Source organism: Sorghum bicolor, chromosome 7 (assembly GCF_000003195.3).
Source record: "Sorghum bicolor cultivar BTx623 chromosome 7, Sorghum_bicolor_NCBIv3, whole genome shotgun sequence".
In the NCBI taxonomy this organism is placed as follows: domain Eukaryota; kingdom Viridiplantae; phylum Streptophyta; class Magnoliopsida; order Poales; family Poaceae; genus Sorghum; species Sorghum bicolor.
This window is the reverse complement of record NC_012876.2, coordinates 1,192,064-1,207,032: the sequence shown is the minus strand read 5'-3', so window position 1 is coordinate 1,207,032 and position 14,969 is coordinate 1,192,064. Positions and strand designations below refer to the sequence as shown.

The window sequence follows — 14,969 nt, the reverse complement described above, 5'->3', positions numbered from 1 at the left end:
AATATCCAATTTTTCGTCAGCTAATAAATCCACAAGTTCCATAGCATCGGCCATTTTTCTCCTCTAGGATCATGCGTGTGCGTTATTGCTTACCACAGGGGAACAACAACCCGTACTCAGCTCAGGGTGATGAGCATCCCCAACTACTCTTGCAAAGCGCCACTGACATCTATCCCACAGTTTTTTTGGTTATTATGGCATGGTCCGGCTAGTATGGCATGGATCAGCTCCTGTACCGCCAACATTTGCACACCGCTGATGTGCATATCATTCTATTTCGTGGCCAATCATCACCATCACACGAAGCTTCAAATAGGATGACAATTAATAGATAATTTTCACGACCAAAACACAACCACTTTGGCCACTCTGATCACTCCCACCTAACCACTCTAGCATATTTCACTCAGCCACCTAGACACTTGCAATGAGAATTGATAGTGTAGTGCACTTGGACCAAAAATTTTTAAATATAACTGATCTGCAATTCTCCATAACGTATAAAATTGCAATATTATTACACAAGCAAAGGAAGCTTTGTCCAAGAAATGATATAAAAATATAGGTGCTGATAGATAACCCTTACAATTTGAAATATAAAAACTGAACACCAAGATGCAGGGTACATGTAACATCTACGAAGGGCTTCCAGCCGGCCAAAAAAAATTCTTTGACGATGCTTTCAGAAAATGGTTGGGATAAAGGTCATGACATTTAGTTCCTGGAGTTATTTATGGTTCACTGAAAGAGATTCTTTTTTTTTAGAGAAACTGGAAGAGATTCTTGCGTTATATAAACCATTAAACATGGCAGCAAGAATAAATTGGGTAGGAGCAAAGCAAAAATATTCAAACAAGAACTGAAAAAACATCATTAATGACTAAATACAAATTGGAAGCAGACATCATACTGGAGGAAAACCATGTAATTTAAGAGCAGGGCATCTGAACATGCCACACCGGATCTGGCAGCGTTATTGCTATGGGCACCGTTGGATCTTGACGGGCCTGGGGAAGGAGGCTGGGGAGTGGAAAGCCTCTGCCTACACCAATCACCTGATCCGCAGTTTGCAATGATGGAGCCACGAAGGTTGACAGGAGATAGAATGGAGATCTGCAAGAAATAAGATAGGAACTTGTTAAATTGGCACAACTCAACTGAACTTCATTTCATCTCAAATTGGCAGAAAGGAAAATTGATTGAACATGCCAATTACATGCATGCTAGAATTACTTATAAAGCAGTACATAGCATCTAAAACAAGGGCTATATGGCATGCCACAGTTGCAAAGACAGATGAACTACTCCAAATAATAGTACCTGAAATTCAGTTTTCTTCAACACTCCTAATTCTGTATTGGCAACCTCTAGGCCATCCCCACCTCGCAATGAGTGAGAGCTAGAGCTGGTCGCACAGACGCACACCCATTGATTTCTCATTCCTACAAAAGAATTGGGCTATAACATCATAGATAAAAACACATAGATCAATAAATATCAATGAGCACATTGGTTGCAATAAGCTTTGTGAATTTGTTGCTCACTCATCTTTCGCCAAGACACCCACTCATTGCGGTGCACCCACACTGGTCGCTGCCTCCCTTGGGCATGCTCATAGTGCGACAACGGCAGCTAATTGAGCACGCTTGCTTGTGCGCCGGTAGGACATTTATCTGGAAAATACTCTTGTCACTATCAACGAAATTAGGCATTTTGTCACCACACCTATGAACAATACCACATTGAAAACAAAAATGCTTTTCACAATTGCAATCTAGAAGGCATATGAATATGGTCAGGCTATGATTGTTATTTAGACATGATAAGTTGAAAATTAGCTAAGAGCAATGAGTAACAGAAAATTAGGAAAGAAATTTGCTAGACAAAGTTTGCAAGTTACTTGCATTGCATTCTACTTTGAATCTCCAGATTCTTATGTGTGGATGCACTTTGACCATTTGGTATCCTAGAACAGGAGGTAATTGATTAGCAAACTAATTTCAATCCTACTCACAGGAATTATATGCTAAATCCATCATTCACAGAAATTCAAACAAAACGCTAATAGACCTAACTGCACAGTGCAAAAAAAAAATACATCACCAATCAAAAAAAATTCTAAAAATCAGAATAAGAAGAGTTGAAGGGTTGGCTATAGAACAAACCATTAGCTGGCGCTCCTTTTCTTTCTTGTTATAAATGCTCACCACCCTAAACAAACTATTATCACGTAGAGACAAAAGAGCTCTGCTTTACCATCTACAAGTTGTATGTCCACATCAAAAGAGCTGTGCTTCTCCTTCTTCACGATCAAGTTGCCTGAACCCATCCCAGAGATGCAAACTTATATAAAAAACTCTTCACCCTAGCAGGCCCATCTTTTCACAACCTACAGGACACCAATAGGCAATCGGATCAATTCCAGCTTGCTCCTTCAAAAACTGCCTTACTCCAGTAACTCCTATTAAGCTTTCAATAAAGCTGGCCTAAGTGGCCTTTGGTCCAAAGAAAAATAGAATCCTTAGCAAATACGGATAGTTAAGTCAGTCCAATGAAGGTCCCCAGCAGATAAGCCAGCAGTACCAATTCCACCCAAAAAAGATAACAAAATACGAAGGGGTAGATGAAGCCACTGTTGCATCAGCACTCGTCTGACAACAAAATTGACACAACTAAGCTAGGTACCTCGATGACCACCATGGTTCCAACAACAGTGGCTACATATGCACACTTGATAACTTTTATAGCAAAATTAAAGTTGGTAGGCTTGATATTAGATCAGATCTGAGTACACCAAAATTGAAGTTAGGGTTTGGGTCAAGGGGATCAGGGAAGGCATGGGTGTACCTGTTGGGTGCTCATTGCCGGCCAAGGGTCCGGTAAAGGGCCCGACGAAAACTTGCGCACCTGTCGTAGGGCTGCCATGCCATGATGGTCTGTTGTCAGCACAAGAGAGTGCGCATGGGCCTGCACCCTGGTGGTCGGTGGCGGGAGGCTTGTATGACCGTGCTAGCGGCAAGCGGCCTGGCGTCGTTGGCTGGCGCCCTTGCCTGGTGGGTGGCTCCCTCCCCTGGTGGGCTGATGCCTCGTCCGTGGGGAAGAGACGAAGGAATTGTCGCTCGATGGGCGTGGGAGAGGAGGCGCTCGATGGGGGTGCAATTGCCGCATGAGAAGGGTCGATGGTGGAGGGATCGATTGTCGCAGGAGATGGGGTGCGATTGCCGAATGTTGTGGGTGGGATCGCATGGAGGTAGAACGATGTACCTACGTTGAGATGTGCGGCGACCGGCGAGGGCGAGGACTGGAGGAGGCGGCGAGGGCGGCGCGGTGGCGCCCCTCGCCCCAGCCGCGCGCCCGCTCCAGCTGCCCGCGCCGAACAAGACGCCGGTGGCCATGCCCCGCTGCCGGCAGCGGACTCTGGTGGCCGGCCGCGCCCGCGCGGACTCCGGTCGCCGTGCGGCCACCTCGGTGTCCAAGCGACTGCGCCGGTGGCCGCGCCCCTCGCCCCCGCCGTGCGCCCGCTCCCGCTGCCCGCACCGAACAAGACGCCGGTGGCCACGCCCTGCTGCCGGCAGCGGATCTGGTGGCCGGCCGCGCCCGCACAGACTCCGGTCGCCGCGTGCCAGCTCTCCCCGTGCGACCTATGTGGCCAAGGATCGAACCCCACGCCCTCGAGAAAAATAAAATGGCATAGGAGGCCGCAGGAGGGAGAGAAATGCGAGCAGGATAGAAGGAATGGCGAAGAGGATTTGGGAGCGGGGCTCCGAGCAGAATACGGGAGGGGCCGAGGAGGATCTGGGAGGGGGTGCTCTGCGTCGAGGCGGATCTGGGAGGGACGGAGGGGGCGGCGAGGAGAGGCGGATTTGGGAGCGGGGCTCCGAGCGGAAGAGAGAGCCGGGCGGGATGCGCGTCGCAGGGGCAGGACGAAACCGCGAGAGAAGAATGTCGCACGAAAAGTTTACCTTAGCCCGAACAACTCCAACAGTTTGCTAAAACTCACTTGGCAAATCTATAGTTTTGCCAAGTCTTAAAACTAAATGCAAAGTGAAAAAAGAGGCATTCTCCAACAGTTTGCTATTTAGGCTTGGCAAAAGAACTTGGTATCTTAGGATTTTTGCCAAAATCGCAAAATTGAGTCTCCAACACGTTGACAAAACTAGTTGGCAAATTGGAAAACACGTGATGCCAAGCGATGGAGAACTTAGACATATTTGCCAAGTGAGCATGGTTTTGGCAAAAATACTAGGATGTCAAGTACTTTTAGGAAACTGTTGGAGGGGAAAAATATAGTTGTATCAGATATTATAAATCTGCGCCAATCATAACAACTGCATTAGATGCCTAGCCGCACAAATCAGTCCATTTAACGAATTCTTCCAAGATTCCTATAGTTTGGAGGCTCTAATATAATGGAGCATCTTATGAAGAAATATCACACCTGAACTTGGACACTTTACTCCCCTTCTTTTTCCCCCAGATTTGTAACTATCACTCTATGAGCTGAGCTCAACCATTGGAGCTCAGAATTCCTCTTTGCTCTCAAGAAGTCGCTGTTCGATCGGTAAATCCGTATCCAGTGGTGGATCCTTACAGAAACTACTGAAACTCTAACTCTAAAAATGTAAGCTTATCCTAGCCTATGCCTACGCTTAACCTATCACTTAACAAACATAAAGCTGGGCATGATCATGTTAGTGGCAGAATGGAGAGCGAGCAACGTGACTGAGAACTTGTTCATGTCTGCCATGTTACACTGAACTTTTGGTCCTATTTCTATGTGTGTTAGGTACAAGTAAGTGACAACAAGTATCCCTGCAAGAAAAGAACTGCAGCCGCTGCAAAAGAAATAAAACCGGGCGGCCTTTCCAGGATGCAAAGGCGGCGAGCGGCAAGACGTCCAGGACCACTCCCTTTGGCTCTGAATCTTGGAACACCAAAAGCAACCAATGTAGAGCCTATTAAGTTGCAAGTTCTTTTTTATTTTTTTTTATTTTTTTGATTGAAAGACCGCCAAGTTGCAGGGTCAGTTAGTACAATATATACAATGCAAAAGATGGCAAATCAAGTAATAACATGCCTTCCTAAGTTCCTATATACTATGCAGCATGCGTGCACAACACAAGAGATGATTGGAAGATATGATCCCTAGCTATATATATATATATATATATATATATATATATATATATGGCCACGGGTTCCAAATAGGGAGCCGTCCTGGTCCAACAAATGTGCAGAGCCTTATTTTCTTTTTCTCTTCCAATATAATTTTGAGAAATATAAAAAGGAAAAGATGCGCCTTTTTGTTGTTGACTAGTATAAGGAACTGTTGGACTGGATATATTTTATGAGCATGAACAGGTAAAACATTCCATTGGCTTGGACCGTACCTTGGAGTTTTATTTCAAGTGTCTCTTCTCAATTTTTGGGTGAGAGGAATGAAGCTCTGGAACTTGCCTAGCTAACAAATGTCCATAAGTAAGCACGGTGACAGAGAGTCCCTTTTCACTTTTACCATTCTCGTGCTCGACATGTTAATGACTGCACAAATCAGACTTGTACAGTGATTGATATTTAGATGAACTAGGAGGATTCCCCGCGCCGCTGCGAAGAAGGAGATGTGTATGTATGGTGTTGGTAATACAACAATATATGTTAATAAATGATGTGGTTTGCTAATGTGAATAGTTTGAATGAAAACATAATTGTATGTGTTAGTTGGATGTATTAGTGGATGCTGATGTGGATAATTTGTATGACGAGATAGTTGAATGTGCTATGTGCTAGTGGGGTTTATCTTTATAAGAAATGTAGATTGTTAGCCGTGATAGCACTGGTAGATCTGATTCAACATGAGGTAACTAAGACACATTTCACTCAATTTTTTTGAGTTCTAAACAGATATAGGAGCAGATTTTAAGTACAATCTCTTTTTTTGAACACAATGGCAGGAGTTTTGCCTTTTTTTAGGAAATTGGAGTGGCCGAGGACCCTACATGGATTTATTAAATAACAACAAAAAAGGCAGTCTTACAAGAGAAGAGAAGAGTGCCTTTCAATTAAGAAGAAATAACATTGACCCAATTTACAAGGAAAACCAGGCCTAAAAACCTTACAAACATAAACTTTATTAAAGGAGAAATGGTTAAAAACCTAAACGTGATGCGAGTACAATATCTGAGATTTGAATATATGGGCACAACCAGTTTAATTAGCATAAAATACATGAAAGCAACACTAGAATAAACAAATTATAACCCAAACTTAAAGGCATCACACAAAGTCTTTTGAAACACATAAAAAATCTCCAATGTCTAGGATAGAGTTCTGAAAACTCAAAAGAAACCTGATTTTACTATGATTAGCTCATTCTGCGGGAACCATCATCACTCCCCAGTCCAAGGGACTTCAGTGCATTGGCAATTCCTTCTTCATCAGCAAGATGTGTGACGCAGGGTTCAGCAAGAGAGAGAAATAAATCAACGGTGTCTAATTTAAACTAGGACACAAGTTTATAGGAGCATCACATATGTCAGGTAGATTCGTTTGATCTTTTTTTTTCGAGACCCAGTTCGCAGAGGCTCATAAACACGAGCGCACACTCACCCTATGAACGCACGCACACACATCCTATCTCTATGAGCACCTCCGAAGAATTTGATCTAAGAACAATGATCCAGTCAAATTAGCAATGTGACTGAGCACTTGTCCATGTCTGCCATGTTGCAGTGTTGCACTGAACTTCTGTTCTCTGTGTTAAGAGGTACAAGAAGTACCCATGCAAGAAGAGAGATGCTAGTAGGTTACCTCTTGAATGAAATAAAGATGGCTGGCCTTTCGGTAGGATCGCTCCCTTTGGCTCTGAATCTTGGAAGCAGCCAATTGCCTGTCAAGTTGCAGGGTCAGTTAGTAGTACAATGCAAAGGTGTTGCAAATCAAGTAAAATGCCTTCCGGTATACATGTATATATGCTGAAGATGATTGCTAATATGATTCCTAGCCAATAGCCATGGATGTATATATGCCTAGATGCATATAATTTATGGGTTCCAAACAGGGAGTCTTCCTAGTCCAACAAATCTGCACACCAAGATTTGCTTTTCCTCAGTATATTTTTGAGGAATAGAAAAAGGATAAAGGAAAAGTAAAAGCAAAAGGAGAAGGAAGCAGGAAATTAAAAGATATGCTCAAGTTCGTTTTTGACTAGTATGCAATGGAACTGTTGAAGTGGATATAGTTTATGAGCCTGAACAGGTATTTCGTACCATTGGCTTGGAGTTTCATGTGTCCCCAATTTTCGGTTGAGAGGAACGAAACTCCCCTTTTCAAATGTACCATTCTCGTGCTCGACAGGTTAATGACTGCAGACATCAGATCTGTAGCATAATGGATATATTGACAAGAATTGGAAGCTGTGATGGCATTGGTAGATGATCCAATTCAAGATATGGTCACAAACCACATTTCACTCAATGAAACAGGAGCGGACTTTGCACATAGAAGATCTGTATTTTAAATATATGGTACGACCAGTTTTACTAGCAGAGAATGCATGTTACAAACACTATAATAAACAAAATTACAACCCAAACTTAAGAAATGTCACACACTAAAGTATTTTGAAGCATATAACAGATCTCCAGTGCCTAGGACAAAGAGTTCTGAACTCAGTACAGAAACTTGGTTTGACCACAATCAGCGCATTCGGCGGGAGCCATCATCATTCCCCAGTCCAAGGGACTTCTGTGCATTGGCGATTCCTTCTTCATCTGCAAGACATGCAGCATAAGATTTAGCGAGAGAGAAATAAACTGAGATCCTGCCTAATTCAAACTAGGACACAAGTTGGAGGAGCAGCACATAAGTGAACTATAGATTCGTTGATCTAAGAACAATGATCCAGCCAAATTAGCAAGGATTGATGCTATTGCTATTTTAGTAGACTTTGTTCCTTGAGGTTCGGAGGAGGACATCAATACCACTATCACCCATTAGAGAAGGGATACATGGACTACTAGTTTGAGACTAGCCCTACTCTATTGCCATTGTTTACTAGGAAAAATAGACAGCATGCAAGTACTACGGGTGGATGATTCTTCAAAGAGCAGATACAAGGGCTATTATCTGTGCGCAGAGCAAGACATCAGCACCCTACTCTTCATTTGCAAAGATTAAAACATTTTCAGGTAAATTAGTAATTGAAATGACATATATGCAATAAAGAGGGATCAGAAGAGTGAAAACAATGAAGCCTAGTTGCCAACACATGATATGAATTATGATCTTCTGTCATCATAACTTACCCCAGAACTGTGTGAAGATCCGGAAGAAAAAGTTTATATTACGGGATACGCTGTATGCCATCACAGGAGGGAGAGGCTTGACAAGTGTGTCCACACTAAAAACTCTCTTCAGAAACTGCAAAGCATCCAGTTTAATGTCAAATAATTGAACAAAAAGTGAAAAGATGTTTATTATTTGTGCCAATGAAGAACTAAATTTGCTATAGAATAGTAATCCATTCAAGAGAAGTGCAAGGCTACGAATCAGGGGTATCATCCCCTTTTTTTGTTCAGGTTCGGTGTCCAGAGCCAAATACAAAAACAAAGGACCGTGTCATAGAAAGCAGCAACACGATGTACTGGACAAGTGACGTCCTTGTGCTATCAACCTAGTTTGGTTTCAGGCTATGAAACTTACACATCACAGTATCACACAGTGTCTGATGCATGAACTGTGTTGAGTAACTTTCAGGTCCTGCTTCTGTTCATAGCTTTGCTCAATCCACGTGTAAGAGCACACATGACTGAGAAGAAATTGAAATTGTGGGGTTTGCAAAAACAACATTCATGACTTGAGACTCTAATGGCGGGTTGGTGCAAGTATCAAGGTGCTGAGGACACAGCTTTTTCATCAGCAGCTGTAAATGCTATTCTCAAGAATCTAGTGCACTTTCCCCATTCGTTTGTTACGGTCAGTTGGCACCATCATGGCAGTAAAATCAGCATAATCCTGTCCTTCAGCAACTGCAATTTACAAACTGGCAATGCTGTTCTCAGTGACGCGGTGCATTTTTTGATTCGTTTTTTGAGCCAATGTCATCCGATATCCAAGAACACAAAACACTAGTGCATTTCCTACACAATTTATAAGGATTCTGAACTTGGCAATTGTTCCAGGGACCGGGTAACAACCCCACAACAACTGCGAGGGGGCCTAAGGAAGATAACAATCCGTAGAGCACCACCACCCCCGCGCGCGCGCGCATGAGCAAGACACCGAGAAGGAGCAGGGGAAATCACTGAGAACCAAGAAAGCGATGGTCGGGGGGGCGTATAGGGTACCCTGCTGTTGCGCTGGAAGGAGTAGCGCAGCTCGGGGTCGATCTCGTCCTCCTCGAAGTCGTCGACGGTGAGGTCGAGTTCCTGGCGCCTGCTCCGGGGCACGCTCATGGTGGCCGTCTCGCCAGGGTTGCTGGTGACGCTGACCTTCCCCTCGCGGCTCATCCTCGCCGCGTCCTCGTCCTCCGCCGCCTCCCCCGTCCGCCACGGCGCCGACGACAGCAGCTCCTTCCTCTTCCGCCCCATCCTCCCCCCTCTCCCCTCGTGGCGTGGCTTCGCTTCGCGATTGGTCTGCCTTGCCTTTCGCCTTTCGGCTGCCTTCGGTCTGAGGACCGGAGGAGGAAGAAGATGAGATGAGACGATGAGGTTGGCGGATAGTGGGCCGGGCCTGACATGGGCTTCGATGGGCTGGGCTGTCCGAGATGAGACATGGCCCAAACGGCCCAGTTAGGCCCATTTCTCCCTGATATGGCCTTCGTCTTATCCACACGCGCTCGGTCTTCGTCCCCACTGCTCCACCCGCACCACCGTCCACCAGCTCGCATGGCGCTCCACGCCGTCTCCCCCGCGGCGGTCTCCTCCCCGCTGCGCGCCCTCTCGCGCAGCCTCCCCCAGCGCCCAGGTCTGCCCCTCCTCATCCTCCTCCCCCCCTCCACCTCCCGGATTGCGCGTAGTAGTTTCAGCAATGACCAATGCGCCAAACACTGGAACGTTAGACGTCAACCATCTAGTTAGGTTATTTGCTTGCCTGCCATTCGCGCTGCACGGACAGAATTCCTACTCGAGTTTCCGTCTGCCTGCTTTGGGCACAATGCCGTCGAATAGTTGGCACTTGCTAAGGTGTTTCTGCGGGACTGGGACAACGATGCCATATAATTGACACCCACCCAATAGTGAAACAGGGCGCTCATCAAATTTGTTGTAGATAGTAGTTCGCCCGAAATGTGCTCAGTTATGGTATACAGAGGATAGTATTGCACTGCTCCATTCTCATATCTCATGTAGTATGGGTGTTCAGTAATTCAGTTGACAGTGTTTGCTGTGAAAAAATCAATAATGTGGCAAACTCTTGACGAAGATGTCCTACTGTACAGGCTGCGGTTGTTTACCAAAGCAATCCCTCGCAGTTTACTCCTCCATAAACTTTGCGAGACTTCGGGCTGGACCAGTGGACTTCGGTGGCAGGCCTCTGGTTCTTCGACACTCGGACAAGAGGCGAGTGGTTACAGATATAGACATTTATCCTGTATTGTTATGGACCGTCAGATTAGTCTTCATTAGCTTGTGATTCTCGTGTTATCAGAGCAGTTTTGATGCATGCTACTATTGAAGAAATCGAAGCGGAGAAATCCCTCATTGAAGACCAAGCTGTATGTAACAGTGTGCTCTGTATTGGGAAGGCACTTTTGCCTTGTCAGATTTTGTACCTCTTGTTTTGACTAACTGCCGGTATGTGTCTTCAGAAAGAAAAGATGGAGAAGGCAATTGAAACAGTCCAAACTAACTTCAACACTGTGAGGACAGGGCGTGCAAACCCAGCGATGCTTGACCGAATTGAGGTTTGAGGACTTGTCCTTGTTCTTTTGGCTCTTACGATGAAGTGCTAACCGTTGCATGGTCAAATATATATTTCCCTATGTTGGTCACATCTTCATGAATCATGACTTTTCCATTTAGCGTGCATTTTGTTTGATTTCCTGCTTAGCTGAAACTATGTACAATAAAGTGTTTCTCATAGCTCAGTAACTGTAAATATATAATCCTGATCTGATTTTAGCAAAGCAGAGTTATGGCTGACACAACTATAGTGCACAGAGACTACTGGAAATGATTGTACTGTTCTATTCAACTAAGATTGAATAAATGTTTCTCGCAGGTTGAGTACTACGGAACTCCAGTGAACTTGAAGAGCATTGCGCAGATAAGCACTCCAGATGCAACTTCTCTTCTTATCCAACCATATGACAAGTCAAGGTAAGCTTATACTAATTAACCTTCTAGAGCCAATGTTTAGTTTTCATCCTATGTAATCACACTCATGTACTGTGCAGCCTCAAGCTTATTGAGAAAACGATAGTTGCTGCAAATCTTGGTGTGACACCAAGCAATGACGGAGAAGTGATACGAGTGACTGTCCCACCTTTGACATCTGATCGTAGAAAGGTTTGTGTTTGTAAATTCATATGTGCATTACATTTTGTCACTTGTTATGTTTTCAGGGAATCTTTTCTTCAACCTTTAGAATGGTAACTCTGTGGAAACCAAAATATATGCAGGTGACCATGCAAATTGCAGATTCATTGAAACCCCAGAATTTACAAGTGCTACCATATATTCCATATGTCTAATGACTACAGTGTGTGGAAATAACTGCAGAAACCATCACTTAAATATGTAAAACTGGTTAACAAAGAAATATATTTTGCTTTCAATAATAGAAGTAAAGTCCTAAAGCTCATTCTAATAGGAGTCATTTAGTAACTTGTATCTGAAACCACTTAGACGCTTATCTGCCAGTCTACACCTAAAACATATTTCTGTCCATACTGAATGATTTTCGAATCTTGTGGGATCACACCTGCCACCTTTACTGATAAATTTGACCAGTCCAATGTAGAATTTAGTTCAGCCCTGGTTTGGAAAAGTAAGTCTCAGTGACCAACTAGGCCTGGCTTAGAACTGAGTAGCCTGCATCTGCATAAATGGCCTACTGTCCATGGTCTGGCATGGTTTGTTCATGCTAGATTAGTATTAAAATTGTTAACGTCATATTCTTCATCAAATAAGTTGTAGACCTCTTTTGTTCTTGCTGATTCTTAAATTCTTAGCACTTTGGTACCTTCTGAAATTATTGATGTTTCTGCAGGAATTAGCAAAGACAGTAGCTAAATTATCTGAAGATGGCAAGGTATTATCCCAAATTTTATCTTTTTCACCTTTCTCACTATGTTTTCGATTCCAATATTACCTTTTTATCTTCTTACTTGGACATTTTTTATCTAACTGTTTCTCGTTTCTCCATAAAATATCACTTTGTTATCTTATCCTGTTTGGACTATCAATGATTGTTTTTGCAGGTTGCTATAAGGAACATAAGAAGAGATGCAATCAAAGCTTATGATAAACTACAGAAGGTTTGCTCCTCTCATTTGTCACTTGTCTATGTGGGCTATCTTAGCTTTGTAATAAAACTCGTATACTGAACTTGCTTATGTAGGAAAAGAAGCTTTCTGAGGATAATGTGAAAGATTTATCAGCTGATCTACAAGTGAGGATCTTGTTTTCTAACTTCTCTTCCTGTAGTTGCACGTAGATTCCTGAGGATATGTTCATATCCCTTGGAAAGCTTTCCTGTTAGATGCAGTGGGAGCTAACTTTCTTGTACAAATTCTGCAGAAAGTCACAGATGAGTACATGAAAAAGATCGATTCCATCCAGAAGCAGAAGGAACAGGTACCTTTTTATCTATTCGTTGAACTTTTGTCTAACAAGACATACTGTTTGCTGGTTCTATGCTCTAATCTGAAGCAAAACAATCGGCATATATCGAATGGAACTTCTGAATAAAATAAGTACACTTGATGCTAGAATAAGAACTTGCAGTATTCTTGAGTTAACCGTTAAAGAGCACCAGAAAGTGAATCAGAATTTTCTGAATTCTTTTCAGGAACTGATGAAAATTTAGATCTCAAGCTGACTGTATGACTGGTAAGTAATGACCGCCTCTGTGAAGCATGAACCCCTGCATATGTTCGTGAATTCAGAATGCAGTGATGGTTTTGCGGCCAATTTTTTTCTGAAGCAATTTGTTCCGTTCATGTTTGGCAGCTTGGCGCTGTGCCGGGGATGCACGTTTTGAGTCAGGTGCTTTGCTGCAACCATTGGATGCACACAAGTTGAGACAATACCGCTGTGTGTGCTTCTCGTTTTTGTAATGCTCGTAAATAGGCTCTCGTCACCGTGTTGTCGGACTTGCTAGTGCTACATTGTCAATGTTTCTCACCATCTGAATCGAATGTCTGAATTGTTTCTGAACGTCTGTTGTCAAAACTCTGCCGAGGTTCAAAGCAATTTTGCAGGTCAAAACTCTGCTGAGGCTCAAAGCAATGTTACAGGGTTCGTTGCGTTAATGTTGAGTCACTGACAAGTAGGGCCTATGGTGTAACGTTATGCTGAGTCACTGACATGTGAGGATATGATAGGATCCTCTCGCAATTTTGCACCAGCTAGCCATGGGAGTCTGGTGCTGAGTGCAAGCTCAAGCAGAGAGTACGTGGGCTTGTGGTCCGTGATGAGGTTGTTGGGCCCGATTGAATTGCGAACCAGAAAGAATGTCCTTATCGCCTTTGGTGGGCCGCTGCTTTGGTTTTGACGGACAAGTCTTTTCTTTCTCTGCCCTATGATCTTGTGCTTAGATTATTATTACATAATGTATATAGTACTCTTATAAATATATTATAGCATCATATTCGTCGACGTCGTGTTCGATAAATAAAATCATTTCTTTGTCTTCTGTTTCCGCGGACTTTATGTAGTGCAAAATATTTTTTTTAGGGAACTGAAGGGGCAAAGCCCCTACAGAATTTATTAATTTAGAAAACGAGGGTTACAATCTGAAATCAAGCATTAAGTAGTGCAAAATATTCCTCTGTTTCCCCGGACTTTTGTAGCAACCAATAGTACCGCCTTCATTTCTCTTTACAAGGGATATTTCCTTTCGCTAGGTGTATTTCATTTCGTTGGAATGACGTTTTGACCAAAATATTACTCTATTGGTATTTGATTGCTGCGGTACAAAATTGCAATTATAGGCAAGTAATTTGCAACAAAAACATTAATTTCGGTGAAGCAAAAGTTATGTATTGGTAGACTAATTAATGGTGAAAGGTTTTACTTAGGGCAGGTTTGGATCCATTTGCACTACTCCTAATTGTTACGGCATCTCCCAAATTAGTATAGTGGAGAAAAAAGAGGTCATTTTCAAAGGTTTTCTATATTTTTATCCTAAAATTTTTTTTCTCGATACTTTTTTTTTCACAACCAGGTCTTATGTTTTGCATCAAGAACCCTGAATTTGTTTCTGTATACGTTTAAGTTCTTCCACTAAATCTTTCTCTTGCGCTTTTCTCACATGAAACCTTATCTTTCCTCCTTTTTCTTTCCCACCTCCTACTTCTCCGTATGTTTCCCACAACATGGTCTTATATTTTGTATAAACCCTGAATTTGTTTTTGTACGTGTTTAAGCCCTTCCACTAAGATCTTTCTCTTGCGTTTTTCTCACTTGGAACCTTGTCTTTTCTCCTTTTTCTTTCCCACCTCCTTCTATTTCTCCAGATCCACGCTCTCAGGGTGTGCGTATATTTGCGCGTAGGTGACAGTGGTTTGCCAAGTGCGGAAAGATGGAGAAGAGATACGAGGAACTGGAGATATTTTTCCTCTTTTTGCCCAAAAAACATAGATGAGGAAGGAATCACTCTTGGAGATGCTCTTAGTGGCCAAAATTAGTGCTAATGGGTCCAGCAGACACCTGCTAATAGTCCAACCAGTAGTTCAAAATGAACTACCTAGCTAATAAAAAGCTGTCAACTAGCTTATCTAGCTATCTCCGTCTTATTATGTATGTAGA

General features: G+C 43.1%; 3 protein-coding genes across 3 annotated transcripts; 1 reads left to right on the top strand and 2 right to left on the bottom strand.

The window, feature by feature from the left end:
• On the bottom strand, positions 532-3,952 carry LOC110437013 (arf-GAP with GTPase, ANK repeat and PH domain-containing protein 2-like; the record flags this gene model as incomplete). Its single annotated transcript, XM_021464977.1, has 4 exons — positions 532-1,113; positions 1,321-1,673; positions 2,166-2,389; positions 2,848-3,952. Coding segments are annotated over 2 exons (1,134 nt in total), but the record flags the coding sequence as incomplete, so codon positions are not given.
• Positions 7,470-9,675, bottom strand: LOC8068554. The gene is made up of 3 exons (XM_002443698.2): positions 9,345-9,675; positions 8,304-8,418; positions 7,470-7,769 (listed from the first exon to the last, which is right to left on the bottom strand). The coding sequence occupies exons 1-3, from the start codon at positions 9,585-9,587 to the stop codon at positions 7,696-7,698; spliced, it is 432 nt and encodes a 143-aa protein (XP_002443743.1). The 5' UTR covers positions 9,588-9,675; the 3' UTR covers positions 7,470-7,695.
• Positions 9,827-13,427, top strand: LOC8066076 (ribosome-recycling factor, chloroplastic). The gene is made up of 12 exons (XM_002444865.2): positions 9,827-9,963; positions 10,436-10,556; positions 10,645-10,711; positions 10,805-10,900; positions 11,218-11,315; positions 11,393-11,504; positions 12,208-12,249; positions 12,419-12,475; positions 12,559-12,609; positions 12,738-12,794; positions 13,009-13,049; positions 13,170-13,427. Exons 1-11 carry the CDS (start codon positions 9,885-9,887, stop codon positions 13,024-13,026), a joined length of 798 nt encoding a protein of 265 aa, XP_002444910.1. The 5' UTR covers positions 9,827-9,884; the 3' UTR covers positions 13,027-13,049; positions 13,170-13,427.

Excerpts from the sequence above, each read along its gene's own strand:
- LOC8066076 (XM_002444865.2), top strand. The coding sequence starts at position 9,885 with ATGGCGCTCCACGCCGTCTCCCCCGCGGCGGTCTCCTCCCCGCTGCGC. Across the intron at positions 9,964-10,435 it reads CAGCCTCCCCCAGCGCCCAG|GCTGCGGTTGTTTACCAAAG; the intron begins GTCTGCCCCTCC and ends CCTACTGTACAG. Across the intron at positions 10,901-11,217 it reads CGATGCTTGACCGAATTGAG|GTTGAGTACTACGGAACTCC; the intron begins GTTTGAGGACTT and ends TGTTTCTCGCAG.
- LOC8068554 (XM_002443698.2), bottom strand. The coding sequence starts at position 9,587 with ATGGGGCGGAAGAGGAAGGAGCTGCTGTCGTCGGCGCCGTGGCGGACG. Across the intron at positions 8,419-9,344 it reads CCTTCCAGCGCAACAGCAGG|TTTCTGAAGAGAGTTTTTAG; the intron begins GTACCCTATACG and ends GATGCTTTGCAG. Across the intron at positions 7,770-8,303 it reads GATCTTCACACAGTTCTGGG|ATGAAGAAGGAATCGCCAAT; the intron begins GTAAGTTATGAT and ends CATGTCTTGCAG.